The sequence below is a fragment of the Trachypithecus francoisi genome, unplaced genomic scaffold, assembly GCF_009764315.1.
Source record: "Trachypithecus francoisi isolate TF-2019V2 unplaced genomic scaffold, Tfra_2.0 Lachesis_group16, whole genome shotgun sequence".
NCBI classification, from domain to species: Eukaryota; Metazoa; Chordata; class Mammalia; order Primates; family Cercopithecidae; genus Trachypithecus; species Trachypithecus francoisi.
In genome coordinates this window covers 93002895-93014011 of record NW_022681461.1, presented here as the reverse complement: position 1 = coordinate 93014011, position 11117 = coordinate 93002895, and the positions used below count along the sequence as shown (strand labels likewise).

The 11117-nt window shown below is 46.7% G+C and overlaps 1 protein-coding gene across 1 annotated transcript; it reads right to left on the bottom strand.

The window, feature by feature from the left end:
* Window positions 1-2150: 2150 nt before the first annotated feature.
* On the bottom strand, window positions 2151-8617 carry FAM205A (family with sequence similarity 205 member A). Its single transcript, XM_033238223.1, is given in 4 exon segments — window positions 2151-6081; window positions 7113-7173; window positions 7699-7744; window positions 8364-8617. Coding segments are annotated over 4 exon segments (4002 nt in total). The 5' UTR covers window positions 8508-8617; the 3' UTR covers window positions 2151-2330.
* Window positions 8618-11117: the final 2500 nt, after the last annotated feature.

Genomic DNA, 11117 nt, shown 5'->3' with positions numbered 1-11117 from the left:
AGCTTTCCAGCTTTGGTTCTCCATATGGTTCCCCCTTCCCACAGACGTGGTCCCTTCCCAGCTCCTCACTCATCCCTCTGGGTCTTTGCCCACACTCCCTTATATGTGGAGGAATCCTTTCTTCTAATCCATGAAGTCCTCCCTCATTAACTGCACCTTCTCTCTACCACCAGTGAAGTTCTGTATTTTTAGCCAAAGTCAGCCTGTCAACTTAGGGACTTGGGGACTGAAGCCAGGACCCTCCCTGAGGACCATCCCATTCCTTCACTTCTGCACCACAGCATTGTTCCAGCAGTTCTCCCTTGAGCTCCTATGTCGTTAATTTATCCATCTCAACTGGATGTTTTCCATTAACATCCACCATGCTACGTCTCCAGTCTTTTTGGAAAAGTCATTTTGGGTTCTAATGCCTCATATTTCTGTATCTTTATTTGAACAGACCTCCTTGAGGAATTTGTATTACCCTTTCTGACACTAATTGCTGTCTTTCCATTCTCTCCCTCCTCCTCTCTCTCTCTCTCTTTTTGAGATGGAGTTTTGGTCTTGTCGCCCAGGCTGGAATGCAATGGCACAATCTGGGCTCACTGCAACCTCTGCCTCCTGGGTTCAAGTGATTCTCCTGCCTCAGCCTCCTGAGTAGCTGGGATTACAGGTGCACACCACCACGCCCAGATAATTTTTGTATTTTTAGTAGAGACAGAGTTTCACCATGTTGGCCAGGCTGATCTCGAACTCCTGACCTCAGGTGATCCACCCACCTCAGCCTCCCAAAATGCCGGGATTACAGGTGTGAGCCACCGCGCCCAGCCATCCACTCTCTCTTGAATCCACTCCAGTCACACCTTCATCTCCGTCATTCACCTGAGGCTGCTCCTCTTAAGGTCATGAATGATCTCTGTGTGGCTAAATCTAACACTCCTCATCTTAGTTGGCTGACTGGCAACTTTTCATGCAGTTGATCTCTCCTTGAAAAACTTTCTTGTTTGGCTTCTAGTATTACACACTCATCTTGTTTTCCTTCCATCTGACTGGCTACTGCTTGTCAGTTTCCTCTGTTTACTAGTCCCTCCTTTACTTTCCAGTTTCTTAACATAGAAGAGTCTCAGGGCCCACTCGTTAGATGTCTCCATTTACACTTAGTTGTTTGGTGTGTTATCCAGTTGCATGGTTTTCTCTATCTCTCTCTCTGTGTATTATCTGAAGCCAGGACCCTCCCTGAGGACCATCAGGCTTCTGTGTTGAGGATAAACTGTTGGTCGAATGGACTCAGGATGAAATGGGGAGATTAGTTATGATGCTACTGGAGTGATAGTAGCAGTAAAGAGGGTGAGAAGTGGGCGTTTTCTCGATGAATGCTTGAAGGTAGAGATATAGGATTTACTGTGGGTTAACAAAAAAATCAAGGATAACACCATTGTTTTTGTCCTAAATAACTGGAAAGATGGAGCTACCATTCACTGAGGTGAGAAATATTGTGAATAGAGTGGGTTTGGTATGCGTGATTGAGTGGTGGTGAAGGGCAGAAAACCAGTTCATTTATTTTTGTATTGTTTGAGATGAATATTGGACTTCCAAGTTATAATTTGACTGGACAATTTGGGAGTAATAGACTGTCGACCCCATGAGATCATGAGCTCCACTGGGTCAAGGCCTGTGTCATGTTCGTGGTTGTGTTTTGCATAGTTCTTGGCATGTAATAAGCACTCAAATATTTAATTGTTGAAAACAAGATGCTTCTCAAAGTAATTTTTATTGTGGGTTTCTCTTCATCAGCTGATTACTTCCTCCTGTGGCACTACCACACACCTCATAGCCCCATTACAATGATCAATGCTTTGTCTGTCTCCATAACCCTGACTTTGGATTCAACTAATATAAGGTCTTACTATGCATTCACCACTCTCCTAGGCCCTGGAATTATGGGACAGTGGAAAATATTCTGGTGGGATGGATGGTAAATGTTCAGAAATCAAGCATGACCTTTAGCTTCAGTGCACTCTAGATAAGGGCTTTTCTTCTTTGATGTGGAATGGTGACCCATCTGAAAGGTAAGCTAAAAGCTCCTTCCCCAGACAGGAAGGACTTTTTAGCCTCCCTCACACCTTCCCTTAATACAATACAGCGGAGACAAGGAGCGGACAGACAACGAATTGCTGAGAAATATAGAATGTATTTCTGGTGGCACCCTGCCCCACCAGCACATTTATGGAAACGACAATACTGGTCCTCTGGAGGTCTGCAGCAGCTGGGGAGCCTATAAACTCTTTTTCATGGCTCTGCGTGTTCTCCTTGAGCAGACCAATGTTTCTGTCTCAGGTGAGGGTCAGGAGCTAGGGTGGGTACCCTCGTTTGGTGGCACAAGCCTCTCGAGGACAGTGACGAGGGCAGTGGTGGAGGTGGCCCAGGGCTGAGGCAGAGCCAGCTTGTCTGGAGTGTAGCCAGAGCTTATTGTCTAGAGTCTGGGGACCATCCAAGAAGGCTGGGCCCACCAGCTTCTGAGCAGGAAGAGATTGGGCCTTGGAGTACCCTGTCAGCTTCTCTGTCTTACTTCTCCCCACAGGGCTCTTGGCTGGAGCCAGGCTCTTTGCAACATTTTCTTTTCTGGTTTTGGCCACCTTTGCAGCTGAGAACATGGAATCCTCATGCCCTTTGCTTTTTGTCTTGGGGTTAATATGCTGCAGAAAAGATTTAATTTTATTTCTCAAGCTAGACTCTGGAAGGCTGGGCTTCTTTTGTGTATGGGCTGGCATCACCTGCCCATGCAAAACCTGGCCTTGCAAAGTTTAGCCCTGCAAGGGCTTACCCTGAGTTGGGTGGCTCAGGAAAGGCTGACTCTGTGAAGCCTGGGGTACTACAGTCTGGGCATTCTCAGGAATTGTCTCTGGTTCAAGGATGACATTTAGCTCGGTTTGATTGTCTTGTAGGTCATTGTCAGATTCTTTCTCCCCAGGGACTCGTGGAGGTAGCTGTGGGAGCTTAAGCCGAGGGTGATGCTGGCAGCTGTGTTGACAGGGATCAGCGAGATGAAAGCTACGGCTCCATCGCCAGAAGCCTCGGGGTGTCTGGTTTGGAAGCCTCCCTGCTGGCCTCTGGTCTTCAGCAGGGCATCTTTCTTCTCTGGTAGAGGAGTGCCCAAACCCCGCATCCCCTTCTCTATGGTGCCTGGCTGCTTTGATTTCCTCTGGGTCCTCTCTCTTTCCTGCTAGCATGGGGACATGTGTTGGGTCCTTGCTCTTGCCAGGGATTTGGGGCTCAGGGCCCCAGGGTTTCTCCATGCTCGGCTTGTTCACACTGGCCTCCACCCGAACACAAAGCATGTGGGCCTCTGTCATGTCCCCACTGGGTTGTGAGATCTTGGAGACCCAGTGGGCAGAATCCTTGAGTACTGCTTTGGAACTAGATTGCTTTTGGTTCTGCTGCACTGCCTTCAAGTCATTGGCCAGCTGTTCTTTAAGGTGAACCCCTTCTGGATTAGGGGCAGGAAGAGTGTCTGGTGGGATGGGCAGTTCTTGGAGCAATGCCTCCCCTTGGTGGTTTAGACTTTCAAGAGACTTCTTTGTGGATATGTTCTCTGGTGCTGCAGCAGTTTGTTCCCTGGACTCCCTTGCCTTAATAGGAATTCCCCATTGTATCTCTAGGACCTTTTTTCTCAGGTGGAAGTTTAGTTTGGTCAAGATATGTGTCTGGAGTGAGTGGGGGCTAGCAGGATGTGTCTGGCTTTCTAGAGGCAGCATCTCCATTGTTCCTTTTACTGGCACCACAGACTGGAATTCTTTTGCAACATCTGTACAAGTCTCATTGTTGCCTTGAGGGCATGGCCCAAGGCTTATACGCTGTTCTTCAAATGAAACCATCTGAGTCAGAGGCTCTGCTGGGATTTCCACAGGTGCAGGCACCATCTCTGTGATGACAGATTGGCTAGTGACTGCTGGGGCCAGGGCCCTGGAGAGCGCCACATAATACAGAGCAGGGAGCCCCAACAGGAAGGCCAGATACTTGTGCCGTAAAGTTGTCTCCAGTTTCTCAATGGCTTCCACGGACAAGACTCGGAGCAGCTTAGGGTGTTGAGTGACAGTACCTGGTAAGACCTGTTGCTGCTGATCAAGGGCCGTTGGCATCCAGGGCATAACTTTGTGATGTAGGTCTGGGTCACTTGCTGCCTGCAGTTCCAGGAGCTGGCTTTCTGGAATGCAGGGTAAAGGAGCCACTGCCAGGACCCCAGGAATTCTGCAGTCCCAGGACCTATGTACACAGGCAGGGATCTTGCCCTGGTGGATCTGTCCACATTTGGAGTTGATGTGGTTCTGCAATATTGCCTTGGCCTGGGTTAACAAGTGTGGCATGAGGATGGACACTGGGGCCACAGTGGGTGACAGCACATCACAAGCCCCGTTGGCCTCTAGGGCTACAGGCTGGGGGATGCTCACATTGGCTAGGGCTGGGCTGCTGTAGGACACAGTCTGTTGGTTAGTGGAGGTAAGGAGCAGCTGGATGGACTGCTGGATCTTCTGAGGCAGGCCCCAGCGATGGTGAATCAACTGTTTCTGGATGTGGAATTCCAGCAGCTTCCGGGCATGCTCCAGGAAGAAGAGTAGCTCCCTGGTGAGCACTGAGATGGACTTCCCTGGCTGGGAAGTTGTCATGGTCTCAGGAGACTGAGCTTTGCCACAGGGCTTATGCTGCATGAGGCACTGGGTGTGCTGAGACCTCTGGAGGGCAGCTGGCCAGCCCCACTGAAGCTGGAGTTGCCTCTGTAGTAGGTGCCACTCCAAGGCTTCACACTCGGCCAGAGTCAGAAATGGGACATTGATCTGAGCTTGTTGATGGTCAGATGGAGACACCCAATTTGGGGAAAGTGGGGAAGAGCGTGGGGCTGACTGGGGTGGAGTCTTAGGGAGCAGTTGGGGGAGGGAGAGCTTGTTGAAGAGAAAAGGATCCTTCAAAGGGGGCTTGGGCACATTTTCATTCTTGGGGAGACCTTGAGAGCCCATGAAAGTGGCAACCAGGGACTCACTGTGCAGAGAAGGGAGCCCACAGAATAGCTGGCTGTATTTCTGCTGGAGATCACTCCCTGAGTCATTATCTTGTCCCCCAGACAGTGAATGGGGGCTACTTAGAGCTTTAAGGGCTGGAGAGGGCAAGGCTAGAGCCATAGGGTTTGGGCTTTGCTGACAGTGGTGTCTTTGTTCTGGGTTCATAGTAGACCATTCAGAAACCCAGAAGGTCTGGATGGGCTGGCCAGCCACACATGAATACCAGGTCTGTAGGGAAACGGTCTCAAATCCATGAACAGAGACCTGAGAAGTATTATTCAGGTTGAAAGAAACTGGCTGGTCATTTCCAGGTTGGTAATACAATGGTGGGTTTGGCATAAGCTGCCTCAGGGACTCTTCCACTCGTCTGGGGAGCCCCCACCTCTGGAAATGCATCCATTTTTTAACATGTACCTCAAGAAACCTCAGCACTTCAGGACTGAGAAATGGCAGGTAGGCAGGGAGGACCATATGCAAGGCCATCGGATGCGTCGGGTTCAGGGTTTCTGGGTTCGGAGACAGCAAGGAGACCTGGGAATTCAAGTGATGCTGGCCTTGGTTTCCCTGGACAAAGCTGGGGTTGCTCTGCATCATCTCCTGGTTCAGTGGAACCCTTGGCTCCTCAAGTCTTAAAGAAGCTATGGTGTTTGGGCCTGTGAGCACATCTGGCACTTGAAATTCCTGCCCTAGCTGGAGATGATCAGCCCAGTAATCTTGTATGCCATCTGCATACATTGACTGGGCAGCTGACTGGGTTAAAGATTTTTGATCCGTTAATTGTGACAGTGTTGGGGTTACAGATGCCAGTGAAAGCTCTCTGGTGTGCCAGGAACGAAACTCCAGACACTCATCTGAAGACATACTAGACATAGACAGCATCTCTAGGCAAGAGGAGCCCTGCAATGGCCCTGATAAAGTCAGGGAGATCTGGTTGTTCTCACCCGCCAGCAATTGCTGAATCTCCAGAGCCGCAGAATTGCAGATTTGGCAGCAGGGATCTGCACACAGGATTCGCCGCACACTTCCCTCCGGAGGAAGCCAGCCCTGGCTGGGAAGGGAAACAGCAAAATTAACAATGGAGTGACATCTGCCTTCTTGGAAGAGTGTGGGCTGGAGTTGGCACTCTCCTTTCCAAGTCCTGAAAATCCTGGGGCCTATACCATCTTCTTGTCTACCTCTCTACTTCCCTTTCTAAGAAAATGCCATTTGGCAAGCTGTGGTGGGCTGGGCTGTTGGTCTGGAGCTTGTTGGGCAAGGCTTCAGACAACCCATGGGGGGGCATGGCCCTCAGAGAGGGCTGGGAGCTGGAGTCAGTTCTCTGTTGACCTTGTTGAAAAGCTGAACTAGGAGAATGGAGCCAGGGGGTTAGCTGATGGAGCATCACCAGGAACATCACCAGTTAGAACCCAGACCATTCTCATTTGAGGCTAAGAAATCCAAAGCCTGTATTCAGTACTTCCAAGCTGTGGGAAATGCGGTCCTTGTGGGACTTCTGCATTCTGGGGTATTTGGTACCCCTAATGTGATACCCAGCATCTCTAAGGAACCAGTCCTGTTCTCTAGAGCTCTTAAGGAGAGGATAAAATAATAGACTCCTGTCTAAGGAGTGTCCCAAGTACTGGCCTCACTAAAGACAGAACCAGAGGAGGTCATGTCAGCAGAGTCTAGCCAGTGTCAGGTATTTTCCCTTGAAAGGGTATAGCTTTATTCCCTTGAAAGAGTATAAAGAGAATAAGACAAGGATGACTTCCTTTTTCAAAACCCATTCTCTTAGCTGGGTAACTTATCTCATGGCTGAGTGCATCTCCATGTAATATGTTTTATGAATTATGCACTAGTAAAATTCTGAATTGTAGAACTGCTGTTACCCTAGCACAGAGCTGAACTGGGCAGCTCATCCCTCCTGAGACATGTGATCCACACTCTTCCCTGGCAACCCTCTCAACCAGTGTCCCTGCTTCCACTGTGTACATCTCCCTCCCAGCCATTATCCTTCTCCTTAGTCCTGCCCCAGGCCAAGTCAAGAAATCATCATAGGCCAGGCTGGTTGTTGACAGAGTGCAAAGAGCAATAGATCACCTTTTAATGATGGAGAACAGTTTCTGTGGCTTCTCAGCTTCTTCCTGGGAACGTCTCCTAACTGAGGAACAAGGAGACAGTGTTACATGGCATGGGATAATTTCATAGACATCCTATAGGAAGCTGAATAGTAAGGCCTTTGACTCTCACCAAGAAAAGACTACAATCCTGAAAAGTCAGTACTCTAAGGCATGTCTGAGTACAGCATCACTATAACACAATGTCCCATATCTAATTTTGTTTGGTTTTACAACCACAATGTGAATGAGGCAGGATTGTCAGTGTTTTGCTCATTTTGTGGATAAGAATGAGAGATGAAATGACTTCCACAGGGTCATAAAACTAGTAAGTTATACAATTAAGAACATCTGCTCTACTTTCTTAATTCTTCATTTCCAGGGCATTGAGGTACAGGATTTTGGAACATTCTCGAGTTATGATTTCCCACCCATGGAAGTTTCAGTCTGGGGAACTGGAGTCTTCAGTGGCAGAGCACCTGGCTCTTGGTTCCAGGGGTCATAAAGGGACAGGATTGATGGGAAACATTCACAGTGGAAGGGAGTCAGAGGAGAGATTGGGACTTTACCTGTTGATGCTGCACCTCTAGCTCTTTGCCTGACTTTTTGGTGACACTTAAAAGACAAAAACATTAGAATGTGAAGCTGGGATACCATTTTCTTTCTCATGTCCAAAATGAGACAAAACTTACATACATTTTCCACTCCCTTTCAATGTATCTATTTTATACACTCTCCTGGATTTCCTTTGCCTATTCCACCTTTTTACCCCATTTTCCTTCTCTGCTTATTTCTGATTCACTTGGAGGCTTTTCTAAATTCTCTATCTCCCATCTGATTCACAGAGAAGTCCTGCTGGATGCTGAGGATGACACAGGAGGAAAAGCAGAACAGACGAAAGGGTAAATGGTTCTAACAACAAAAGGACTTCTGCTTATGAAGCCTGCCAACCAGAAAAATTCCCCATATTCAGAGATCTTCCGAGATCTAGCAAGATAGACTCCATATTATCTAGTTCTCAACCCAAGCCAAATAGAGAGGTTCTTGGCTTTTCAATCAGAGTATGTTGCGGGAAGGGCCTGGTAAGGAATTATAGTCTCTGAGAAGAAAAGTATTACACAAAGGTAACTGAAGGTATGCTATAAAAATTGTAGGGTGGGGATTATAAGGGGGGACGCTAAGAACCTATAAGCTTCTTATCTGAGGCTTAATTCATTTGGGATCATAGCCCTACCCGGCAGCAGCTCCTTTTAGGTTCCGAACGCAATTCATGGTGGCTCCTTTTCACTTGCCAGATGATTAGAATAATGATGAAGATGGAGCCATAGGTGTATAAGGGATATCCAACATCCCATAGAACAAAAGTAGGACTCAACATGGTCTAAACCTCATTAGCATGAGATCAGCCATCCCTATATCTGGGCATTCAGAGTTCTGGTGCCTAATGACTCCCAGTGCTAGGCCTTGTCATGTCTACCTCACAGAGGATGGAACTAGGCCACCAGACTGCATCACAAAGCCCTCCTATTTCATAAGGCACATGTAGTAGGGAAGCTCATGTGGTGATTCAGTCTGTAGATGAGGGTGTTTTGAGCCTGGCACCGAAGGTGCCACAAGCAGTGTCTATTTCCTAGTCCATCTTCACTCTTCACTCCCTATACCAGCCTGATGGCTTGGCTCTCTCCTTCACAACTGTATGGTCACCTGTCCTCAGAGAACTGAGTGCTTTGGCACAGGGGGCACCTTATGAGAAGGGGTGGTTAGGCCAGAGGAACCTCCACTAACTCTCACACTTGTTTTGGAAATATACCTGAGAAGCACACATGAATTTAGGGAGGGTGGAGTCTGGTTATGGCTTGGAAATGGAGATCTTCGATGTTTCAGGCAATGGGTGATTAGTAACAGAGGAGCAGGAAGGGGACCATGGCTGATGTGGTAGGGTGGTAGGAGAGGCCAAAGTGGTCATATGTATCTGGTCTGTGTGGTCTGAAGCTTGCAGATGGGTTGGGAGAGGTTGTAAATGCTATCTTCCATGGAGGCACATTCATGCTGAGGGAGATGAACGCCGGCAGAGATGGGTTAGCGGCCACTTCTGACTGTGGGTCACAAGTGACTAGTTGTTGTTCATGGTTGGATGTATGCTGTTTGCCTGAGGAGGTCTTTTTCGTTGTTGTTTATTTTTCTCAAATCTGGATTTCGTAAATTTTTAGGCAGGGCATGTGTTTTCCAATTCCGCTTCAGGATTCATTACTTCCATAGCCAGACTATTGATTTACCTGCTTAGCTTTTGTAGATATTGTGATATGCCTCCAATACCTCAGTATTCCCAGTATTCCTGAATTTCCTTGAGAGAGTCTTGCTCTGGTAATGGTGGTCTCAGGCCAAGAAACCTTTGGGCTCGAAATCTCTGAAGAGGCTATTTGGTCCTTCCTCAGTGTTCAGCCCACCCAGCAGATGTGGTAAGCACCCAATATGTGCTTAGCCCTAAGCTGGGGAGTGTTGAGAATACAAAGACATTTGAGCTTGGCTTTCTGCTCTCAAGATACTTAAAAATGTAGTTCAAAGACAAGACTAATTCATACAAAGCAAGAGCCAACAATCAGTACAAATAGACTTTTATACTCATTTATAAGGCTCTGACCACAAACATTCCATTTCAGAAAAGAGAAATCACAGTGAGGATCATGGTCATCAGAGAGGGCTCCTGGGTAGTTGAAGTTAAGTTTAACATTGCAGGCTGTGGGTAAAAAGACTCTTCCTGGTGGGAGAAAAACTTACCGGCTCATGCTGAAACTAGGGAATGGGCCATAGAGTTCATTTGGCAATAAGAAATGCAGTGTATCTCTAGCAGAACGCAGAAGAGTGGACTGGAGAGCAATTGTGGGAAAGATTGGAGGATCAGGGATAGAGGCCTCTTGATGGAGGGAGGGCCTTTGTATCTATTTTATTTCAATCCCTAAGACTTTTTTTTTTTTTTTTAAAGTAAGCATACTTATACATGGCACAAAATTTAAAAGGCAGAAGAGGTGTACAGTTGTCTCTTTCTCATCCTTATCTCCTCCTATTTTTCTTCATCATGTGTCTCTCTTTTAAAAAATGTTTTATTTTTATTTTGTATGGGTACATAGTAAGTGTATATATTTATGGGGTACATGAGATATTTTGATACAGGCATACAATGCATAATAATCACATCAGGGTAAATGGGGTATCCCTCACCTCAAGCATTTATCATTTCTTGTGTTACAAACATTCCAATTATACTTCTAGTTATTTGAAAATGTACAATAATTATTATTGACTGTAACCACCCTGTTGTGCTATCAAATACTAGGTCCTATTTATTCTATCTAACTTCTTTTTTGTTTACATTAACCATTTGTATACATTTTTGTATACATTAACTGTTTGCCCTTCTCCCACCCAAACCCCCAAACCCCACCCCACTACCTTTCCCAGCCTCTGGTAACCATCATTCTATTCACTATCTGCATGAGTTCAATTGTTTTAATTTTTAGCTCCCACAAATGAATGAGAACATGCAAGATTATTTTGCCATGCCTGGCTTATTTCACTTAACATAATGTTCTTCAGTTCCATCCATGTTGTTGCAAATGACAGGATCTCAGTCTTTTTTTATGGCTGAATAACACTGCATTGTGTATGTGTGCCTTTATCCATTCATCTGTTGATGGACATTTAGTTTGCTTCCAAATCTTGGCTATTGTGTAAACAGAGGAGTGCAGATATCTCTTCAACATACTGATTTCCTTCCTTTTGGTTATATGCCTAGCAGTGGTATTGCTGGATCATATAGTAGTTATATTTTTAGTTTTGTTTTTCTTTTTTTAAGACAGGTTTTTGCTTTGTTACCCAGGCTGGAGTGCAGTGGTGTAATCATCGCTCACTGGAGACTCAGCCTCCTGAACTCAAGCAATCTTCCTGCCTCAGCCTCCTAGGTAGCTGGGACCACAGAAATGCACCACCA